Raw genomic sequence first — 24658 nt, 5'->3', positions numbered from 1 at the left:
CTTGGTGTTTATGAAATAGAATTGAAGTTACAGGTTTTTAAATGTTGATAGTAGTACAGGGCATATTAGTTTGTGGTTTTTAACCCACAAAATCATATTCAACAAAATTAAATTTTAAATGCTTTTTTTCCCCCTAGAAAAAGAAATGCAAGATATGCTTTCACAGTTGACTGATATTGCTACAAAGAGTGCAGACAAAAACACACGTACTCGAGCACTTTGGGTAATGTCTAAACAGACATTTCCCAGTGAAATTATTGGTAAAACGGTGGGTGTGGATTTCTTTTTTATTTATTCATTAATTTGTTTTTTGTGCCTGTATGCTATTTTGTATGCATATTGAAATTGAGTATTTTTATATATCTTTTTCTAGGTACCCAGTATTATTACCATGTTAGAAGTAGTATTTAATAAGGTGGATGTACATTCTATGGTGGTTGATTATGAAGCACTAAATGTTATTATACGGTATGTATATTTAAGTGTCATGCTTATTAGAATAATTTTAATACACTTAGAGGGTGTTTGAAGGAGTAGACTATTAATATGTTAAGTTGTTTCATTGCCCAGTTCTCAGTTATTAGTTGGCATGTGCTCTACAGTAGCATTTCAGGATCATTGGGATTCTGGAATTTCTTGAATGAAATCTCACAATAGTACAGTAGTACACATAGGTTTTACTGTCACTTGTATACAGAATACCTATTCAGCTGATGGAAAGATTCATTTGAAGAGAGTGATCAAAATAATGACTCAACACTTGGGTTTCTCAACTGTTGTGTGAGACCATTAATGTTAATCATAAGTGAATGAGATGAGGATGTTCTGGGATACAGGTATGGGATTGGTAGCTCTGTGGTGGGAACTCTATACTGTAGATTCTTTTCTGTTACTTACTATGCAGCAGGGCCCCCATCAGCAGTTGTCAAGCACCTTCTATGTGCCAGATAATGATCTCCACTCTGAGAATTCAAAAAGAGGAAGCTCACAATCTAATGGCAGAGCTACAAGCACCTATATACAGGACATAAAGGAAATAATTCACAGAGGGAAGGTCCTAGAATTGAGAGAATTTGGGGGGGAAACTTTTAAAAGTCAGAGACTCCAGAAGGTGGAAGAACATTCCAGGCATAGGGGACAGTCAGAGAAAATAACCATAGCCTCACAATGGAGTATCTTGATTATGCAACAACAGGGAGACTATGTCCCTGGTTCAAAGGATATGCTAGAAGGTATAAGGGGGTAAGTCAACTGGGGAGAGAGGAAGCTAATTTTTGAACAGATTTTTTTATGCCAGAGGATTTTGTATTTGAACTTGGAGGTTATTGGAAACCTGGAATTTATTGAGTAGAGGGGGTGACACGGTTGATCCGCATTTGAGGAAAATTACTTTGACAGCTGAATAAAGGATGGTTTGGAGGGAAGAGAGACTTGGGCAGACCCATTAGTAGGTTATTGCAGTAGTTCAAGTGTGAGGACCTGCACCAAGGTGAAGACTGTATCAGGAGAAAAGAGGACATATTTGAGAGACAATGCAAAGTTGAAGATGGCAACCATTCACATACGAGGAGTTCGTTTAAGCCTCAGAGTCTTGGGAGAATGGTATTATACTCAGTAATAGGGAAATTTAGAAGGAAGAGATAATGGTTTCAGTTTTGGACATGCTGTTTAAATTGTCTACAGGACTCCCGGTTTAAGAGGACTTAAAGGCAGTTTGAGGTGTGAGACAAAGTCAGCAGAGAAGTTGGGGAAGTATATATAGCTTTTTGGTTTTTGGGGTTTTTTTGCAAGGCAAATGGGGTTAAGTGGCTTGCCCAAGGCCACACAGCTAGGTCATTATTAATTCCAACTGAATCTAAGAATATTTTTGTGCATTGTGAGAATGAATTTGCTAATTACCTTGTTTTCTTCATCTAGTCTCTTCTATATACTATCTCCCTTAAGCATGACTACCTGATATACCAATAATTTTTTTTTTGTCTGCTAAATCTTCTAACGTATTTTCTTCTCTTTGTCTTTCTTGAAGCTCCTCTGGTTTCCATGATCTTGTTCTCTTTTTCTTCTTCCATTTTCACTTTCCTTTCTTAGTCTCCTATGGAATCATCATCATATTACCTCTTATTCTCCTCCTTTCCCTCTATTTTTTCTACTAATTCTTTTCCTAAGCCCACCAACTCCCTATTTTCCCATTCAGTTACCTCTGTACAGATGACTTCTAAGTTCATGCATATCTATAGATGTGTATGTAACTTTACAGAGAAAAATATATATCTACAGGTAGATCTTGTGTTCCCCTGAAATATGGTGCTGCATCTCCAACTTTTAACTAACTCCTTCCTTAAATCACAAGGCTAACATTCTCATTCAAAAACCTTGTGATTCTGTTGCTTTCATATAAAATATAAACTGCTAAATAGTTTTTAAGACCCTTGATAGCTTTACTTTAACCTGTTTTTCCAGTCTTACTCACATTCTCCATCATTCATTCTACATTCCAGGCAAACTCCTTAACTACTTTTCCAGACTTCTCTATTCCTTAATTATATTCCCTCATTATTTCAACCTTACACAGCTTAGATCAAGTGCTTTCCTCTTTTTTTAAAGTCTTACTTGATTCCTGCCCTGACCTTCTGGTTGTTAGTATTTTCTTCCTCCTAAATTTACCATGTATTTTTTTTATTTGCACTCTTTGGCAACAAAGACTTTTTTCATCTTTGTATTCTCAACGCCTAACATATAGTAGGTATTTAATAAATCTTCAAAGGGAGTTGAATTCTGGGTGTAGATTTCAAAATTTGCAGATCTTTGAAATACCTGCAACTTTAGTCACCAACTTATGTAAAATTGGTATTGGCAAGGTAATTTTCTTGAGAAAAGTTCACTAATCAATTACAAATAGGTTATGAGTTCAGAATTAAATATTTATTTCCAAAGCATTTATTTTTATAACTTTATAGATTAATAGAGCAAGCCCCTCTACAGATGGAAGAAGAAGCAGTGAGGTGGGCGAAGCTGATCATACCTTTAGTGGTGCATTCAGCACAAAAGGTACATTTGCGGGGAGCAACTGCACTAGAGATGGGAATGCCCTTGTTACTCAAGAAGCAGCAAGAAGTAGCAGCTGTTACTGAGCAACTTATGACAACTGTAAGTGTTAATTTAAAATTTTTTTAAAGCTAAAATTTTAAAATATATTTCAAAGTCAGTCTTTGCCCTTTATCATTTGAGATACTGGATTAATAATTGTTTTTTCTGATTGCAAATTGTTTTTGTGGTTGAGTTCCAGATTGTAGCTTGTTTTTGTTGTAAAAGTTTTCTTGATAACTAAATATACTGAAATTCATTTTCGGTGAATTTCATCTATGATACTTTTGTTTTGTTTCAGGTGATTGTTATAATGTTTTAATAATTTTTAAGATGTTTTATAATGTGTTATATATCCAAGAGTCTTGATTGGAAAGAAACTTAAAACCTGATTTATTCCAATTTAATTATACAAAGGAGTAATAGTCATATTTTAGAGAATGCTTACATTTTGCCACACTTGGTCCAGAACTTGTAATATTTTTAAATTAGGGAATAAACACTATCAAGTCTGTTGTGAAATACTGAGGAAATTTAGTCACTGAATATTACATGGTGTTCATTAAATTGAAATTTTCTTAGTGGGATGTTAGAAATGGTTATATAGGGGTGGCTAGGTGGCGTAGTGGATAAAGCACTGGCCCTGGAGTCAGGAGTACCTGGGTTCAAATCTGGTCTCAGACACTTAATAATTACCTAGCTGTGTGGCCCTTGGGCAAGCCATTTAACCCCATTTGCCTTGCCAAAAAAACCTAAAAAAAAAAAAAGAAAGAAAAATATATAAAAATTGTTTATTTTCTAAGGTTCTAGCTATTTAAAAAAGGGTTTTTTAAAAAACTTTTGTAAACAAAATTATTGACTAAGAGCAGAGCTCTTAAGCATTATTTCTTTATAATCCTTTTCCTTCACCACCCATTTGTCTCCATAACAACTTTTTTTTTCCAGAAACTAATTCCAGAACTACAAAAGCTATTCATGAGTAAGAATGAGACATACGTATTGAAATTATGGCCGTTGTTTGTTAAACTTCTTGGAAAGGTAAGAGTTCTACTTTGACAGGATAATAAATTCTTAGTGTATTCCTGATTTGGGGTTATGTCATTTGTTCCCCTTTTATAAAATTTTAAGTTATTCTCAATTTGAAAAAGTATTAAAAAATTTAAAACAATAAAAGGAATTATATGAAACTTGTATCTATTCAGTACAGCTTGCTTTTAAGAAAAAGTATATTAAATACATTATTTTTTCCCCAATCCTTTTTTATTTTGTAAATATTTTGTTTTCCAATTATATACAACAGTAGTTTCTACCTATCATTTTTTTGTAGTTTTGAATTTTACAGTTTTTCCTCCATCCTCTCTTCCTTCCTCTCCCCCCCACAGAAGGCCATCTAATAATCTTTACATTGTTTCCATGCTATGCACTAATCAAAATTGAATGTGTTGAGAGAAAAAAATATCCTTGAGGAAGAAATAAAATATTAGAGATAGCAAAATTATGTAGTACATGAGAATTTTTTTTAATCAAAGGTAATAACCTCTGGTCTTTGTTTAAACTCCACAATTCTTTCTCTGGATACATATGGTATTGTACATCACAGATACCCTAAATTTGTCCCTGATTATTACACTGATGGAGAGAGCAAGTCCATCAAGATTGACCATCATCCCATCCTGTTGTTAGTGTGTACAGTGTTCTTCTGGTTCTGCTCATCTCATTCAGCATCGTTTTTCCAAGTTTCTCTGAAGTCCTGTCCCTCCTGATTTCTAATAGAACACATTATTTCTAAAGTCCTGCTTATCTGTGCCTTCTCTCAAAGTTTCATTCTCTTTGAATTTAAAAAAAAATGTTTCAACCCTTTTCCACCTTAACTGTTAGCTTGTTGTTGCTGGAGAAAGATACTTGTAAGAACAGTAAAGAAAACAGTTTTTACCAAAATTAATTAACCAAAATTAAATTACTAAAATTTATTTTTATGGAGCTGGAAAACATAATAATAAAATTCATTTGGAAGAACAAAATCAGTCAGGAATACCAAGGAAAGATTGGAAAAAATGTAAAGGAAGGGGGTTTAGCAGCACCAGTCCTTAAACTGTATTAGAAGACAGTATTTATCAATATTATCTGTTACTAAGAAATAGAAAGGTAACTCAGTGGAAAACAGTTATAGTCTATGATAGCAAATGAATAAAGTTATGCAGTGTTTGACAAATGTAAAATTAAAGTTTTGGGGGACAAGAACGCATTATTTGGTACAAAAAATTGGGAAAACTAGAAAGCATTCTGGGCATAGATCAATAACTTACGCCATTAGCTAAGACAAGGTCAAAATGGTCACGTGACCTAGATATAAAAGGAGATCTTACAGAAAAATTTGAAGAACATGGAACATAATACCTATAAGACTTACAGAGAATGGATAATTTTGATCTCATTAAATTAAAAAGGTTTGGTACAGATAAAACACGTAGACAAGATCAGAAGGAAAGCAAAAAACTGGAGGGAAAATTTAGCTCTTCAGATTTGTCAAACTATTAAGAATGTGAGTCATTCCCAAATGGTAAATGAGATTTGGAGATTTGGAATTATGCCCAAAGAATTTTTGGGTTATTATAACCTTTGATCCAGCAATAGCATTATTATTAGGTCTGTTTCCAGAACAATTAGGGAAAATGGAAATAAACCTGCATTTTCTAAGATATCTTGGGTGACGACCTGTAAATTACAGGGATGCCTATCAGTTGTGGAATGGCTAAACAAATTGTGCATGTGCTAATGATAAAATATTACTCTATTAAAAGAAATGATGAACTCAATAATTTTAGGCAAGCATGAAGGAGACCTCCATGAAATAATGAAAAGCAAAGTGAGCAGAAACAAGAGAACATTGTATATGGTAACAGTAATGTTATATCAAGAACAACTTTTTAATTCTTACTCTTGTAAGTACTCAAATTAATCTCAAAGATTCTATGAAGCAAAAGCGAGTTGGTTAATTTAGAAAAAAATATGGAGACTTGGACGTCCAAAGAAAGATGCTCACCACCTTCACAGAAACAGATAAGAGAAAATAAGCTTACATACATATGTGTGTGTGCGTGTGTGTATATGAATGTATATGTTTATAGGTTTGTACATATACACATATATGTATATCCATGCTTAATTGTAACCTTTAGGAAGAGGAAGGGGGAAAAATAAAATGAAAGGTGCATAGCAGAAAACGAGAAAACCAAGGAAGCAAAGAAAAAGTTAGACATCTTTGAAGACAATGTGTAGTATTATATGGGTTTTCTTGAAATGGAAATATATTGTTTTATATTGGATCTTTTATGGTATGCTTCATATATGGAAATTTTCTTACATTTTCATTTTAAGAGTAAAATAGTTATTTAAAAAAATAGAAAAATAAAACAGTTCTACAATGTCTTTGTCCAAAAAAGTATTCTCTTTCTAAACCATTGGTCCATCCCTCTTTGAGAAGGTAGGTAACATTACGTCATCTTTGGTTCTCTAGTTATAGTTGACCTTTGCTAGGCCAAGAGTTGTTAAGACTTTCAAAGTTGTTTTTCTTTGCAATTTTCTTTGTATCAGTTCAAGTAGATGTTATCAGTATTCTTTAAATATAGTTCAACATTTTTTGACATAACCCCAAATCAGTAATATTTCATTACATTCATACACCACAATTTGTTCTGCCATTCCCAAATTGATGGACACCCCCAGTTTCTAGTTCTTTTACATTTCTTTTTTTTATTTCCTCTTTCAGAATTTACCTTCCCTTTCCTTATTTCCAACTTTCTTCCTGTTCAGTTTAATTTACTTCTGTATTATAGTGTATGCTTGTATTTATTTGCCTGTCCTTGGTCCGCTTTAGATAAGAGTGGGTTTTTTCTTATCTCTTCATTGTCCATCCTTGACTCTGTTTTGTTTCATCACATCTCATTTATATGAAAAAAAATTCCATTCACTTTTAATTTTCTTATTACTTTTCCCTCTTGAGACAGAATAGAACCAATCTAGCATCTTACTTTATTCTTTCAAGGAAGACCTTAACCTTAAAGGACTTGTTCCTTCCATCACAGTGCATTAAATAGTTGACACGTAAATACTTCTTCTTATAGACTTAGTTTTCTATTTTGAGAAACCTTCACTTCAATTTTTTTCTTTAAGAACTTTTTTTTTATCATTTGCTTTTTAAACTTAATTTTAACAGTTTCTTCCATGAATTCATGTGGTTCCTTATTGAAAACCCATTTTACTAGTTGCTGGAATATGTTGTGGGGTTATTTTTTAATGGTTTAGATTTTGTATTGTCAGTGGTTCTATAATTTTTTAGGGTAATTGATGTCTTGTATTTACTCATTTTTAATTATAATTCTGAATTGGAGCAACTTTGTACCAGGTGAGGAATCACCCTTGCTGTAATTTTGAATGGATGGAAGACCTCAGTTGGTATCTATCTAGATCGCTATACTGACCTCTATCTCCAGGTTGTATCTTTCCTGGATTCATTAGGGTCCTCTTTTGGATCTCAGAACAATGTTCCGTGGATTTGGGAACCCATGATCCTAGATTTTTGTGATTTGAGAACTGCTGAGGGGGAAGAATGAGCTTGAATGGCTTGAAACTGGTCTTCTACTTAGATCAACTCCCTATCCTTTCCAACCTCCTTGGGGGCTTTCTTTGTCTTTTTTTTTCCTTGGCAAGGCAGTGGGATTAAGTGGCTTGCCCAAGGCCGCACAGCTAGGTTAATTATTAAGTATCTGAGGCTGGATTTGAACTCAGGTACTCCTGACCCACGGCCAGTGCTCTATCTACTGTACCACCTAGCCGCCCCACTTGCCTTCTCCCCTTCCATACCAATTCTGTCACGTGATTCCACGATATTTGAATTATTTCCTTCTGGTTGCTTGTAATATTTTCTCTTTGACTTGGGAGTTCTGGAACTTGGCTATAATATTCCTGGGGATTGGGGGGTTTTTTTGGATCTCTTTCTGGGGGAGATCAGTGTATTCTCTCAATTTCTATTTTACCCTCCACTTCTGGGATATCAGGGCAATTTTCCTGTAGGAATTCTTTAAAAATGAGGTCATGGTTCGTTTCTTTCAGGTAGCCCAATAATTTTTTTTAAAGAAAGGTTTTATTTATTTTGAATTTTACAATTTTTCCCCTCATCTTATGGAATCCCCCCCCCCCCCCAAACAGAAGGGAGTCTGTTAGTCTTTACATTGTTTCCATGGTATGCATTAGAAATCATGTCCTTAAGGAAGAAACATAAATTATAAGAGATAGCAAAATTACATAATAAGATACCTTTTTTTTTTAAATTAAAGGTAATAGTCTGGTCTTTGGTCAAACTTAATAGTTCTTTCTGTGGATACAGATGGTATTTTTCCATCGCAGATACCCAAAAGTTGTTCCTGACTGTTGGTTGCACTGATGGAATGAGCAAGTCTATTAAGGTTGACCATCACCCTCATGTTGCTGTTAGGGTGTACAATGTTCCTCTGGTTCTGCCCATCTCACTCAGCATCAGTTCATGCAAATCCTTCCAGGCTTCCCTGAATTCCCATCTCTCCTGGTTTCTGATAGAATAATAGTGTGCCATTACATACATATACCATGGTTGGTTAAGCCATTCCCCAATTGAAGGACATTCACTTAATTTCCAGTTCTTTGCCACCACAAACAGGGCTGCTTATGTATATTTTTGTATACATGATAGTTTTTACCCTTTTTCATGATCTCTTCAGGGTATAGACCCAGTAGTGGTATTGCTGGATCAAAGGAAGGATATGCACATTTTTTTTTACCTTTTGGGTGTAACTCCAAATTGCTCTCCAGAGAGGGTGGACTAGGAGGATAAATTATGAGGGACTTAGTGATGAAATGCATGTCTTCCTACATGGGAAGATACTTATAATATTCATATGAACTTCATTTAATAGAGCAGGAAGAAGGAGCTGTTATAGATGAGGTACAAGATATATTTATATTTCATATAAAAGATATTTCATGTAGCTTTCCTGGATCTTTTTTCCAACTCAACTGATTTTTCAATGAGGTATTTCACATTTTCTTACAGTTTTTCATTCTTTTAGTGCTGAAATAGAGTGTCTTGATTTCTCACAGTCATACATCAGCTTCCTTTAGCTTCATTCTACATCTGAAGGATTTGTTTTCTTCAGAGTTTTCTTATCTCCTTTTCCATCTGGCCAATTCTGCTTTTTTAAAATAAAATCCTTCTCAATAAGTTTTTGAACTCTTCTATCCATTTGATTTGCACTAGTTTTTAATGTGTTCTTCAGCATTTATTTATTTATTTTTTGGATCTCCTTGACTAAGCTTCTGAATTTGTTTTCATGTTTTTTCTGCATCTCTCATCTCTTCTTAATTTTTCTTCCACCGCCCTTACTTGATTTTCAAAATCTTTTTTGAGCTCCTTTGTAGCCTGAGTCCTATACTTCTTGGAGTCTTTAAATGCAGAAGCTTGGACTTTCTCATCTTCAGATTGAGTATTTTGGTCCTCCATGGAACCAAAGTAATTCTTTTTTTTTTTCTATTTACTCATTTCCCAAGCCTGTGTCTGGTTTTGGGGTGCTTCCTGAGCTTTTGAGTATTATTGGGACCCCCACAAGGACCTCAGTGTATGAGACTGACTCCTCCTGGTCTGTTGAATGATCATAAGTGCACCCCTCTGCCCCAGGGCTGGGGGGTGTCCCTGCTCTATAGGCCACCCAGACTGGGACCAGGGTCTGAATATGGTTAAATCTCCAGAGGCCTGTCCCAGGGATAGAGGACAGATCTTGGCAGTCTCCTTCCACTCGGCTGAGCACTCAGCTTCCAGGTGGCTCTTGCTGAGTGACTCTGTGTGCCTGCTTCCATTTCCTGGGATCTGGGCTGCATTGAGGGCTGTTAAGGGCCACGCTGGCCTAGGCTTCGTGCTCGCTCTGGCAGCAGTCTCCTTGCTGATCTTCCAAGTTGTGCTTGGTGCTCCCTGGTACAGGTCAGGAAACTGCTTCTGCTGGCAGCTGGCCCTCCCAGGTACCCTGGGATTGTTCTTCCTTCTGGCGCATGCCACATCTCCCAACCCATGGAGCAGAGCTTTCCCACTATTTTCCAGGTTACCTTGGGCTGGAAAATTACCTCACTGAATTTTTCTGTGGGTTCTGTCCCTTAAAAATTTAGTTGGGTCATAATTTTAAGGTTTTTGCAATATTTTGGATAGAGCAACTAAGAGGGGTTGTTCTTCTGCTGCCATCTTGGCTCCACCACCAAGCTATTCTTTTTATAAAAAAAAAAACTTTAAGGAAGTAAAGTAGGCCCAAAGTCAACCCATTTTTTTTGAGTTATCTTGTTCCTTTTAATTTCACAACATTCGTTTTCATTGACTTGTGATTATATTTCACATTGTTGTGTTTATATTTATTCTCAGTTCTCTTTACATACTTATTGGTATTCTGGGTTTGGGGTTTTTTTTGCTTTTTTTTTCCCAAGGCAATGGGGATAAGTGACTTTCCCAAGGTCACATAGCTTAGGGAATTATTACCATATTCCCCCATATATAAGATGCCCCTTAATTTTGAAGGGCTGAAATTTGAAAAAAAAGTATTACATAAAGTCATTGAACTCATTTTATTCTTTATGAAATTCAAGGACCCCCTGCTCATAGCTTTCACACATCTTTTGGGCAAGCCTGGTGTGTGGACGCATGCTTAGTCCATTTCATTTCATGGACCTGAAACATCAATTATGTCCTCCTTTGAAATCAGTAACTTTTCATCAGCAAATCTTGCCTCATGCTGAACGTTCAATCTTTGTAGAACACAGGAATTCTAATTGCCCTTTCCGCTTCAATTCATATCTTCACTTGCCTCTCTAACTCAGGCCATTTGGCTGACTTTCCTCTCATGGCCTCCTTCTGCCAGTGTTTTCAGGAGGGTTTCTTCTTACTGTATCCAGTCTCAGTTGTTTTCCCAGGAGGACAAACCTTGACATTCAGCAGCATGATTTCCATTTAATTTTGCAAACTGGATCAGTTTGAGCTTGAATTTAGCACCATATGAAAATCTTTTCTGAGCCATTTTTGAGCAGAACTTGGCAAAATATAGCCTAATATACCAGTAACGAAAGCAAAACAAGCACGAAAAATCGGGAAATGCAAATTAAAGAAATTACAACTGCTGTATAAGAGGTTTTTAGACCCCCAAATTTTATGGAATAAAAGGTGCATCTTATACATGGGGAAATAATGGTAAATGCCTGAGGCCAAATTTGAACTCCTGTTCCTCCTGACTCCGGGACTGATACTCTTTATCTACTGTACCACTTAGCTGTGGTATTTTTGTGGATTTTTTTAATAGCACAGTAGTATTTTTGCCATTTGAGATACCTAGTTCGTACAGTGAATAGAACACTGAACTTGAAATCAGGAAGACTTGACTTCCATCTTCCTGAGTTCACATCAGTCTTAGGCTTTTGTTAGCTATGTGACCCTGGGCAAATCACTTAATCCAGTTTGTCTCAGTTCCTCATCTATAAAATTAAGTAGAGAAGGAAATAGCAAATCATCCAGTATCTTTGCCAAGAAAACCCCAAATGAAGGCAAGAAGAACATAACTAAAACAATTAAATGACAAGTTTTATCATTTAAGTGCCACAATTTGTTGTTAAGTTATAGGGGTGGAGTACTGGCCATTTTAGCTATTTCTTTTGTCTTAACATTCATATGTTCTCCTTGTATACCATCCCCAGTCCTGCCATCCCTGAGAACAAAAGATTTTAAAAAAGAAAAGGAGGGTGGGCAGAATTTGCAGAACTAATCAGTAATCAAAATAGTGACCATATTTATTGTTCCATGAAAGCACTTCATACCACCTTATGAAGAAGTGGGGAAATTTGTACTATCTCTTTGAAGTAAGCTTATTATTTGTAATTTTGCAGCATTCTCATTTTCAGTTGTGTTGTGTTTATTCACTTAGATTAATATTTTCTTGGTTCAGTATACTCTTTTAAGTCTTTCCATGATTATTTCTAGTCATTATATTTCATTATTTCATTGTTGCCTTTCTTACAGCAGAGCAATATTCCATTACATTCAAGTGCCACAGTTTAGTTTTTTGACTTTTCAGTGGGCATCAGTTTCCAATTCTTTGCAACTTCAGATGTGAGACCTTTCTTACCAATGACTTGCCTTAGGATATGTCATGCTATACAGTAATTGTTTTTTGCACATTTAAAGTCTTCATGTACTATAAGGAACTCTTCCCGTGTTCTTTGCAAGTAAATGCAAATACTTTAAAAATTTTTACTTTGGGTATTTTGTTACCTCCAGACTCTTCACCGAAGTGGGAGTTTTATTAACTCCTTGTTACAACTGGAAGAACTTGGATTTCGCAGTGGCGCACCTGTGATAAAGAAAATTGCCTTTATTGCCTGGAAAAGTTTGATAGATAATTTTGCATTAAATCCAGGTAATTTAAATGTTTTCAACATTTGATTTTTTTTTTACTGCCAACTAAAGAAGGAAAAGAAATGAAGTTATAAATTAGATGTAGTTCAAGGCTTTTCCTCTTAAATCCTTGTATAAAATTTGGTTGTGGTCCATAACCAGAAGTAGAAGGGCGGCAAAGTGATTCCTGAATTGGGGAATCAGTTGGATGATGGTTCCATTCTGATTCTAGAAGTGTGAGCATAATGGTGAAATCACTTAACATCTGAACCTGAGTTTCTTTAACTTAAAAAAGAGACATAATGCTTGTAGTACCTGATAGAGAATTATAAAACTCACATTTAAGGTATTAAAAGTATTTTGCAAATGTAAAGAATCTATATGCTACTTTACTTCAGTGGTATGACATGTTATTTTGGGGTGGCTCACATAACATCCATTAAAATGGTATGATGATGTTCTAACGAAAGGAGTTTAAAGAAAGCAATCAGTGAAGCAGTACTGCAACACCTTTGTCATTAAAGACCTTTTTGTTGGAAATATATACAGGTTAACCCATAAGACATTAAGTAGAAGTAATGCTTGAAAATCAGAAGTGGCTAGTCATCACTGGTCTTGAAAGATGAATAATTGTATCCCATCAGAAACATTTGAATAATTGAATGATCTTAAAGTTATTTTTTTCTTTGTATAGGTAAATCTCTTATGATAATTAGTGATTAGATGTATGCCTTTATTTTAACTTCTTTACTAAAAATCCTACTTTAAAGAGAAATTAATGTATGGTTGTCTAACTCATTCAGTTGTATATTTCTAATCTTTTCTTAAAAATCTAAAGATATACTGTGCAGTACAAAGCGACTCAAGTTGCTAATGCAACCTTTGAGCTCTATCCATGTGAGAACAGAAGCTCTGGCACTGACAAAATTGGAAGTCTGGTGGTATCTACTAATGAGGCTTGGACCTCATCTTCCAACAAATTTTGAACAGGTAACAAGATATGGAATGTGGATTGTTGTATTTTTAATTACTCTATGCATTCTTGTCAGCAAAGTTTTTAATAAGTTTTATGTTGCATTTTCTACCGTATAAGTAATGCCTGATTGTTAACAGTAAGGAATATGAGATAACCCTTCGTCACCTAGAGAAAATTATGTTCTTTACCAAAAAAAAAAACCCAAAACACCTTGGGCAAAATGAACTAAACCTAGAATTGTGACTATTTCAATGGTGCAGATATTGTTGAATATTAAATTTCATAGCTTTTGTCATGAAATTTTCATGTTTAATTTGAGAAAATTTATTGTATATCACTCAAAGTCTTGTAGAGCAGTCTCTTCCCAACTTGAATATCTTTATATTCTGTACTTTCTTCATCATCCTTATTTTTAATGTTGGTCTGAAGGAATTTAATATTAATAAAGGCCTTGCCAATTAATGGTATATATTTCCATGGATTGAAGGAAAGGGAGATTGGAGCATGGGGCCATCAAACTCTGAGCATGTCTAAATGGGATTGCATCTTTGAATACTGAAATATACATTTTCCTTTTTACACTCCATAGGTTTGTGTACCCTTAATTCAAAGCACAATAAGCATAGACTGCCATACTGTATCCCAAGGAACTCCATCTCGTGGAACAACTAATGGAGGCTTAAACCCTGTTACTCCTAACCAGAAAGCAGGTACAGTATACTTCTTTGATTTAAAACTATAAACTGATTATGGAAAAAGTAGAAATTGCCCATTTCTTCAAAAGCCAGCATTAAATAAATTATTCTTATTGAAGCCTTCTTCTAATCACAGATCGTAATATTGAAGAATTCTGTTTATGTGCCTGTTTAGTTAGAGCTTAAGATGCCATTGTGCTAGGTTTTATGATGTATACAGATTTATTTTATTGGTCAACAATTTGTATTTGGAATTTGAGATGAACAACTTATACGGAATCCTAGAAAAGTTAACATTGTGAATGCCTTAGGAACAGACTCAGTTATTGTCTGTAGTTGTTGATGCTGTAGAAACTTCTTCCTGTAATTGTTTTTTGACAGCAGTTTACTTTAGGCACAAAGGAATGTATATGAATGAAGGCCTTTAAAAATGGACATGTTTGTAACAGAATAGAAAAAGAAGATTGTTCAGTCTGTAACTTTCAAACTGTTTTGCCTCTTTGTGGCCTCCTACCATTTTCTTCTGCATTAAAAAAAAAAAAAGATGCCCTGGTAACCCTTTTTCACTTATTTAATTAGATTTTAGAGTAACATTTTGATTTATAAATATTTGTTATTAGTTAAATCTCTTTGCTTTACTTGGACAGAATAACAATTAAGGGGGGGGGGGATTCAGCAAAACTCAACCATCTCAACAATTGAATCTGAAAGTTTGTTCAGTATTACACACCTCCAGGCCCCCTATGTCAACAGTAAAGGGAGCTTCATTTTCTTGTTAGCCTTATATATTGAAATCATGCTGTGTTATGCATTATTAACACAGGAAAATACTATTTGTAGCATCAACAACATTTCTTGGTCAATACCAAAACAAACAACCCAAGATGACAGGATTTTGGTCATAAACTTTTTGTTGCTATGAGAGTAGAAAAAGATTGAACTTGCACATTTACAGTGTTAGTCATTGTCATAGTAATTGGGAGAGTAAATCATTTACTCTTTGAAAAGTTCACTTTTTTATACTTTTTTTAATGTAATTTTATCTCCTGCAATCTTCAAAACTAGGTCTTTGAAGTTGTAGGAATTAGAATTGGGTTTTATTTTACTTAAAATGGTCTTCTCACTGTCTTATGTTTCCTATTTGATATTGATAGAAGAAACTATTTCTGTTTCATATTTTAAAAGCACCTCTTGTTTCATTAAGAAGACCTAGTTTTCAGATAGGGTTTCTAGAGAGAGAGGGAGAAAAATAGCTATGGAGAGAAAGAGAGATGGGGAAGAAAGAGACAGAGAGGGTGAGACAGTCACACAGGAGGGAGAGAGAGCCTGATACAATATGAATTCATAACAAATAAGCATATACAAAAAATATGTTAGTTCCTGTTCTATGATGTTATAGAGAGAGGAGCCACCAAGGATACAGAGACCAGTTAGAAAATAACAAGGAGTCCTAAATTACTGTGGGCATTGGAAAGAATATAGTAGATTGGGGGAGGGAAATGATTCATGGGACAAATTTCTACAGGAAAATAGAGTGGCAGCTTGTCTAAGTAAGAAGATGAACTTCAGTGAAGGATGAAGTGCTTCTTTATATTATCTTAGGTTGCTTGTTTTGATATAGTGAATAGAGTAGAGATTGGCAATGTGGGGACTGGTTTTTAGTTGTGCAATTGAGTGGGGAGTTCATTTTGCTATAACCAGTCCCTAGTCTATAATATCTCCCATATATAAGGCCATCTCTACAGATATGGAAACACATATATAACTTTGTTACAACAACTGAGTGAGGTTTTTAAGTAGTAGTTTTAGCTCTGAATATACAAGAAAAACAGTATTTTATTTGAATGTGAGGTTTTGAGGAGATGTACATTGGTAAGTTACCACAGTGATAGGTTAGAATAGTATTGGTCTGTTGAGATTGGTCTTTATTGGTATTGTTTTTATTTATATATTGTTTTCCCTCTCTTTAAGTGTCATAACCTATATTACTAAAGTACTAAACAACTTCTCAAAAAACATGTTATTGTCAAAGCAGTTGAAACCCATCAACATAAGGAGTTGATTTTGTTTCAAGTGTCAAACATACTCCTAAGAGTAGTAAAGTGTGGGGTGGCTAGGTGGCGAAGTGGATAGAGCACCAGCCCTGGAGTCAGGAATACCTGAGTTCAAATCCAGCCCCAGACACTTAATAATTACCAAGCTGTGTGGCCTGGGCAAGCCACTTAACCCTATTGCCTTGCAAAAAAAAAAACCTAAATAAAAAGTAGTAAAGTGAGCAGTGAGCTTATGTCAACATAATCAAGCAGATAAACAGTTACGTTGGAAAACTTATTTTTTCACTGGTTCTTCCAACAATTCATGTGATAAGATATCACAAATGAAGATAAGAAAAATAACTTGTTCACTGATGCACGTATTCAGTATAACCCATAAGGTTGGATATTCTGATTCCAAATTCAGAACTTTGTGTTCTTTTTACCAGAACTAGGGATTTTTAACTTTTTTTGTGTCATGGACCCTTTCTGACAATCTCATGAAGACTGAACCCTTAATACAATGCTTTAAATACATTTCATACATGCAATCACAAAGGAAATAATTATATTGAAACATCAAAAGATAATCAAAAGATAAAAATAAGATCTGATTTTACAGATGCTAGATGAAGAATTCCTGCTAGTAGTTCAAGAACATTTTTTATGACAGTTTGTGAGCATTATTAAAAGATCTTTCATGCCCTCCCTCCTCCCCAATTACTGTAAAATTAATTTGGTTGTACATAAAATTCCTATCTTAACCATTGATTTCTGTTTAGTTTTGTGATAAATTCAGCCTGTAGCTTTCAAAAGTATCTTGCTTATTTGTAGGTTTTTTTCTGACTTTACTTTCTCTTAGCAGTTTATAAAAACTCAGTAACCTGCTTTATCTACTACTTTATTCTATTTCTCCCTTACGCTTTTGAATTCAAAAAGAAAATAGAGGCCTTCTAAACCTATTAATCAAGCAAAACAAATTGTTTGAAAATCATTCTGAATCCTGAGTGTACACCATTTCCCTGTCCTAATGTTTCATTATTCGTTTGGATAAGGTACCCCAAAGAGATCAAAGTAAAAGGTAAAAGTCCAGTATGTACAAAAGTTGTTTGTAGCAGAATGTGTGACCATAAATCGGAATGGCTAAACAAGTTGAGTTATATGAATGGAATGGAGTATCATTGTGCAATTAAGAAATGACATGATAAAGTTCTTGAAAGTCTTTGGAAGTCTTGAATGAACTTTTGGAGAGTTAAAATGAACAGAACCAGAACAATTTTATTCTTTGGACTGTTGTATTTTAATATAAACTACTTAAAGGAATTTTCTGAATTTTCTCTTAAGGCTCTTTCCCATTTGGATCTCCTGTTACACCCAGAATGAATTTGTCTCTTAATACCAGTGGAATGGCAGCCATCCCATCCATTCAACTCTTGGGAATTGAAATGCTACTTCACTTCTTGCTGGGTCCAGATGTTTTGGAATTTGCTAAGAAAAACAAACTTGTGTTGAGTTTAGGTATTTTTTTTTCTAAAAATATTTTAGCGACACAAGTCTTAAAGTGTACTTTTCAATGCTTACAGTGTAACTTTTTACATATTGCCAAGCATTCAAACCTTATGTAGTCAAAAGGCATAAATAATGGTTAAGTTTTGCTTTTTATTTGTTTTTTAAAAATCAATTTGTCAACTGAAAAATATTACAGACTACTCCAGATTGATCCTCGAATTATCTTTACCTCTCTTTTTAGAGCCTCTTCAGCATCCTTTAATCAATAGCCCTTCCTTCTTTTGCAAACATGCAAATATACTAATAGCTGCAGTTCAAGATAGTTTCATTGCTGTTGGAAAAGATGCTTCAGGTACACATTTAATTAAACATTCTGGTTGGTCATTAAGTTGGTCTGTCTTTCAAAATAGTTATTTGGGAATTTAAAACACTTTGCCAAGATAATTTTTTTTTTTGTAGATACTGTGATTTGTGCCATATGGAAAGACATTATTTGCTTTGTGAAGTCAGTTATTGAATCAGGTAATATAATTTTAATGCTAACAATTAGACTTAACTGATATTTTCTATGACATTCAACTTGCAGGGAAAAGTCAAAACCTTAAAGCTTATCTGTCTTTAGACTTTTAAATGTCTCTTTTTTAACATGTAAATAATTTTATTGAAATCATCCATTTATTAAGGTTCTGAATAGCTTCCTGACTTGTTCTTTTCAACATGCTTGTGATTTCTGAACTGTTAGGTAACAAAAAAGAAAGACAGGGCTCTGAAGTTTTGACCCTTTTGCTACAGTCTTTGAAAAGCATAGTGACTGCTGATGCATTTCCTGTATCAAAAACATTGGTAAGTTTTATTAACAGTTTTTGTAGCAAGAAAAAAATATTTTTACCAAGAGACTTGTCTTAAAAATGTAGTTCATAGATGTTATAGAAATTTCTTAATCATATGAGTAAACAAATGTATTACTCAATTATTCGAAAATAAGTTCTGGATAAATACTGTTGTATATTTATGAAAAATCCAACTTAGCTATTGTAAATTTGCAATTCAATAGATATCTTCTACTCCATACTTTCCCATCTCTTACTCAAGTAATTTCTCTAGTGACTAGAATAGGCCATCTGTTCTTTTTTATCTTCCATTGTTTAACATGCTGTTTAGTCTCAGAGAATGATCTTTTTCTTGCTTCCTTTCTCTATGTTCTGTTTTCATTTTACCCAGGCACTTGCATCATTTATTATTCTCATTTTCTATCCATCCAAGATTTAGAAATGATCCCTTTTTAATTTCTAATATGCTCACTTGACTTCTGCTATATATTATGGTTAGCTATCCATGTTATTTTTCTGAACTGTTGGGGGTTTTGGTGTGTTGGGTTTTTTTTTTCAGATTTCTATCCTTAGTTCTTTGTGGGTTTTTTTGTGTTTTTTTTTTTTGTTTTTTTTTTTTTTTTACAAAATAGGTACTTAGGAAACTTTTTAATAGATCTGTAAGGGTTACATAAAAAAAATAGAAATTTGTTGTCAGTGGATTAGATTTTCAACAAGTCAACCTGGAAGATCAAATTAATGGTTCAGGTGAATTAGAATCATATGGAATAGTGGTTCCTTCTGGAAATAAATGTGTTGTTGTGGTACCCTCTATAATATGCTTCATCTAGAATGCATATTGAATCTGCTAATCAATTTAGATTATTGAATAAAGAGCATTGGCGTATATACATCAGGAAGTAAGCCTTAACTCCAGCTTTATTTGTAAAAATAAGTAAAACCCATGTTTTGTGTGTGTGTGTGTGTGTGTGTGTGTGTATCTTACTTAGAGAGTTATGACAAAGACCTGACAACTTTGTAAATTATTAAATCTGTCTTTATGTTCCTAATATTTTATAAAGCAAGTCATTTATTTTGGTCAGACTTAAAACATTTGCAGTGTCTTGGTAGAAATTTGTAATGTATTTCTTCCCAGATGTGCAGTATTCTTAGAATAATTTTTTCCCATTTTTTTTTAAATTTTCTTAGGTCCTCATAGAAATTACAATTAAAGGACTACCCCAGAAAGTGCTAGGTTCTCCAGCATATCAAGTTGCTAACATGGATCTTCTTAATGCAAGTATCTTATATGTAATGGTGTGTGTGTACACGTATGCATGTGTGTGTGTGCACGTACACAAGTGTGAGCAGTCAGAAGAACTGGATCTTTAAGGTGATTTCCTTGGAGACCAGAAAGGGGGGCGGGGATGGAAAGAGGAGATTGAAGGGAGTGATGCCCTTCTGCTTTATAGTGTCACTCAGAATTTTCACAAAGTTTTCTCCAGGGTTGTCTGTGGTGCTTGATTGCCAAAATTGATTGACTTGCACCTTAATAATGTGTTGGTTCTTTATGGAAGAGAAAAAAAGCCTTTTGCTTCATTCTGTATCGCAATCTTATATACTTTAACTTGTAGTGAAACTTTTGTCATAGATAATTCTGGGCAAGAAAACTAAAAATGAAATGTTTGCATAAAATTTTCATTAGACTACCATAATTTCATAGCATTTAATTTTTAATAATAATGATCAAGAAAAAAACTACTAGGTTATAGCAAGACCAATTTTAATAATTTGGAAAGTGAAAAAATATTCTTTGTAAAGATGAAGAGCCATCATTTCACTAAAGAATGAAGGAGCAAATTTTGCTATAGTGGGTTTTTTTTTAAGAGCCCTTTCATTTGTCCCATATGAGGTGGTGGCATTTTAATTTGTTGCTTGGTATGAGACAACTCTTAAATTTATTTCTGCTATACTTAAAATTAACCTTTGCCAAGCTTTATCTGAAAGTGTGATCCTCTTAAATTTCAGATGGCATATTAGTAAGGTAGGCTACTCTGTTACATATATTTATGCATAATAGCTATGTATACAGATATATATTTAATAATGATATAAAACATTTGAAATTTCTAATTCAAAAATTGATTAGTATTCCTTTCCTTTTCTATACAGGGAACTCCAGCTTTGTTCTTAATTCAACTAATTTTTTGTAGTAACATCTTGGAATGTGGTGTGGCTGATGAAAGGTGAGATTTCCTAATGTAATCTAACTAAGATTGTGGCTTGTCTTAAATATTATCTAGAAAAGATAGTTTTAAGTTACAATTGAAAAGATGTTAGAAGAATGGGACCTTTTGTTTGCTCAGTAGGAATTTTTAAAATCAAAAACAGTACAGTGGGCAGGACAATAAAGATTGAATGCAAATCTCTTGACTCCCTTTGTTCTTTGTATTAGAATTCTACAGGCAGTTAAAATTTGTGTAAACCTTAATGCATCTACAGTTGTTTACTATAGTGCTTTTTTTTTCCTTTTTAGATTCTTTCAAAACCTGGAATCACTTGTAGGCTGTGTTCTTACTGGCCCGACTTCTCCACTAGCTTTCAGTGATTCTGTTTTAAATGTTATTAATCAAAATGCAAAGCACCTTGATAACAAGGAGCATTTATGGCGAATGTGGAGTATTCTAGTCAATCCATTAACTGAACTCATTAACAAGGTATGCCTTCATATTTCTTTAGTCCAGTAAAGATTTCTAAAGCAAAATTTTCCCCTTCTACATTGTCCATTCAACAAACGTACTCTCTGTTGTCTGCATGGAGTTACGCTAAGTTTCATCAGTGTCAGCTCTATGCTAGGTTCTAGGAAGAGGAAGATATGTGGTTCCTTACCTCTGGAAACACACACATGTGCAAACTTATTTGAACATAGTTTTTCCCCCAAAAGGTACATGCACTTAGAAAATAAATACAAATTGGTGAGACTGGAGAAACCATTAGGGAGATAAGGAAAGGCCTCTTTGGTAGCATTTCAGTTGAGTTTTGAGGCAAGGTGGTAGTCTTTTACAACCTATACAAAAGCACAAAGATAAAAGATGTATGCACTATAATAAGAAGGTAAGTTGGTTAGAACTTTTAGAGAGCATGAAGTTTAAGAAAGTTGGAAAGGTAGCTTAGAATCAGAGCCTGCAGTTAAATCAAGAAGAGTATTTAACAGATACTAGAGGTCATAGTAGCCCTGGAAGTTTGCTAGGTAGGGGAGGGGATATGGTCAAACCTGTGCTTTAAGAATTTCACTTTTGCAACTGGATAGAGGATGGTTTGGAGAGTGGAGAGGTTTAAGGAAGGAATGCAATTAGAAGATTTATTAAGATAGTCCAGATAAGAGGTGGTGAGATTAGAATGGTGTTCGGCTGACTTGAGGGGAGATGGAATATGAAAAATACTATCAAAGTAGGATAGTATTTGTCTACTGATAAATGATGACAGTGAAAAACCTTTCCAAATGGGAATGAAACTTAGTTGTGATCAGGGTATGCTTCACAATAGTGAGGTGGAATTCAGCAGGTAAAATTGGAACATTCCATACAAAGGGTATCAGTACAGGAGTAGAAGCAGGTAAAGTCAAAGGATGTTCATGTATGAAGAGTGGTCCAGTTTGGCCAAGCACAGAGTATGTGAAGAAGAGAGTGGTACAAGATAAAAGACTTAACAGTTTTCAGTGGGGTTTTGAATGATAGTAGAAGGTATTGAATGGTCTTTTCCCACAGGTAGTAAGTAACCTGTTTCATCATTGGTATTCTATAGTAGTGGTTAGTCATTGTACTATGAAGAGTTCTAAAGTCTTTAAAAGATAGTCAAATATAAATTGCTTATGAATGTTTTAGGCACTGGCAATGCAAATAAGAATAAAAGTCTCTTCTCCCAGTGAGCTTATGTTCTAATGGTGAACACATTCCAAAATCCTTGTATTTTCTTGAATCCTGTTGATTTAAGAGAAATCATGATTTTTTTTCCTTAGGGACATGATCTGGCTCTGTTGATTTTGATTTTTAAGTGTTAAAAGTTTGGAATCAGGAGTTCCAAATCTTGATTTCCTTGTAATCTTAGAAAACAAGATTGAATAAATTTGCCAATCTGCATTTCCAACTGTATCCTTTTCCCTAGCCTGCCCTCCTCCTACACCATCACCCTCTATTCCCCAAGGAGCAATCCATTATAATGAAGAAGGGGAAAAGTTCAAAATGAACATGTTGAAAACACATGTTATATGAAGTATTTATTCCATACCCATAGTCTCTTTTCTAAAGAAACAATACAGAAAGTTGTCCTGGAATCTCCCAGATTTTCTTTTTAAAAAATCACTTTGTAGTAACTTTTCATGTTGCTTTAATAGCTCTTTTATTTGAATAGCATTTTTCTACTGTATTGAGACCAATGAAGGTATAAATTAGAATATTATGCTAGATTTTATGTATATATTTCATCTGGTATATGAATTCTTGGAATAGCTTTGTACCTCAAAAAATTTAGTTTTTCTCATGAGTTTGTCTCATTGCTTTCTACAAAAAAAGACGATTATATAGAGGTTATTTTTGCTTATTTTGTGCTTATTTACCCTTTTGTTTTTGAAAGAAAACAAGTTTCCATGTTAGAATTTATTCCATTTTAAACTTTTCTAGTGCTTATCATATGTCAAATTGGCTGTTTATCCTGGCAACTTGGATAGCATTTTTCCTTTTGTATTTTATTCAGACCAATGAAGTAAATCAAGGAGATGCACTGGAGCACAATTTCAGTGCTGTCTATAATGCATTGATGCTACCAATAACCCATGTTTTTCCAGCCCAAGAGTTTCCATTGGTAAGTTTATGGATTATTTATGGGTTAAGGGAGAAATGATGTTTTCTAGGAAAGTTTTAGGATGTAATCTAGAATTGGATACATGACTTTATACATACACAATTCCTGATAATTATTTCCTTTTTAATAGATAGATTTAATTATGTTCTATAAAGACTGGCTAAAGCTGAAATTGCTTCTGTTTTACTTTTTTTTCAGGATACTATTGATATAGCTCTTTAGCTAACAGAGATGATTGAATTATACAGTTAAATGGAATTTGACATTGTCCTAAGTTTTCCATTCATTATGTTTTTCTACTTGCTTTTTTTAAAGCCGACTATGAAGTCTTTATTTCGAACTTGGTCAGAATTGTATCGAACATTTGCCCGATGTGCTGCTTTGGTAACAACGGCAGAGGAAAATTTATGCTGTGATGAACTTTGTCTAAAGATGATGTCTGGCTTAGATGACAGCACCTTTGAAGTATGTTTTTTATAACTAAATAATTTTGAAGGCAAGGCTGGGGGGGTTAAAGTGACTTGCCCAAGGTCACACTAATACTAATTGGTTTTAATGAAAACAAATTAGGTAAATTATAGAAGTCTTACAAGTGGGTGATTGGTCAGAAATTGAATGTGTGAAATAGTTACAGAACTGTTAAGTCATAAATAGAGGAGTGGTTGGAAATTAGTTGAAAGGTGAGTCTCTAGGTAGGAGGATTCATCTAATAATGGGATAGGTGTTCAGAATAATAAAGGTTATGTGGGTACAGGGTAGAACAACTAGGATGTCTTCCTTAGTCATAGGAAGCCAAATGGGATCCTTTTTACAGCTTGGATGACCTAGAGAGAGATTAATTAGAGATTCCAATTAGGCTATGAAGGTACAAGAGTAAATAAATCATTGGAGAAGCAAAGGCAACCACATGAGACAGATGATACTAATCACCTTTGACAATCTCACCTGCTTTTCATTGAGTCTAAAGATACTTTGCTCATTAATGATTTGATGTTCATAATATAAGTTTTTTTTTTTCCCCTTAGAATTTGTCCTTTTTGGATAGGATTGCCAATGTAGCTGTAGTAATGGTTGAATGCATCAATTTTTCACCATATAATACTAAACATCAACCCCAAATTAAATGTGAGTACTGATGCATTTATTCTCTTCTGTGCTCTGTAATTAGATACATTATGTTTTAATTTTTTTGTCTTCATAATTGTCTTTGAATTAATTTTTTCTCTGAACATGGGGAA

General features: G+C 34.2%; 1 protein-coding gene across 2 annotated transcripts in view; it reads left to right on the top strand.

Moving 5' to 3' along the window:
* Window positions 1–24658, top strand: part of RIF1 (replication timing regulatory factor 1) — a 53724-nt gene that overhangs the window by 4494 nt on the left and 24572 nt on the right. For both annotated transcript variants that reach the window (XM_074216007.1, XM_074216006.1), the window contains exons 4-20: window positions 138–268; window positions 374–468; window positions 2958–3147; window positions 4030–4122; window positions 12422–12560; window positions 13377–13528; window positions 14104–14224; window positions 17587–17760; window positions 17993–18103; window positions 18211–18273; window positions 18494–18594; window positions 19770–19856; window positions 20733–20806; window positions 21097–21277; window positions 23313–23420; window positions 23736–23885; window positions 24446–24545. In XM_074216007.1, coding sequence (XP_074072108.1) covers window positions 138–268; window positions 374–468; window positions 2958–3147; window positions 4030–4122; window positions 12422–12560; window positions 13377–13528; window positions 14104–14224; window positions 17587–17760; window positions 17993–18103; window positions 18211–18273; window positions 18494–18594; window positions 19770–19856; window positions 20733–20806; window positions 21097–21277; window positions 23313–23420; window positions 23736–23885; window positions 24446–24545 — 2070 coding nt within the window. The remainder of the gene's footprint in view (window positions 1–137; window positions 269–373; window positions 469–2957; window positions 3148–4029; window positions 4123–12421; window positions 12561–13376; window positions 13529–14103; window positions 14225–17586; window positions 17761–17992; window positions 18104–18210; window positions 18274–18493; window positions 18595–19769; window positions 19857–20732; window positions 20807–21096; window positions 21278–23312; window positions 23421–23735; window positions 23886–24445; window positions 24546–24658) is intronic.

The sequence above is a fragment of the Macrotis lagotis genome, chromosome 1, assembly GCF_037893015.1.
Source record: "Macrotis lagotis isolate mMagLag1 chromosome 1, bilby.v1.9.chrom.fasta, whole genome shotgun sequence".
NCBI lineage: Eukaryota > Metazoa > Chordata > Mammalia > Peramelemorphia > Peramelidae > Macrotis > Macrotis lagotis.
This window is presented reverse-complemented; position numbering and strand designations above follow the sequence as displayed.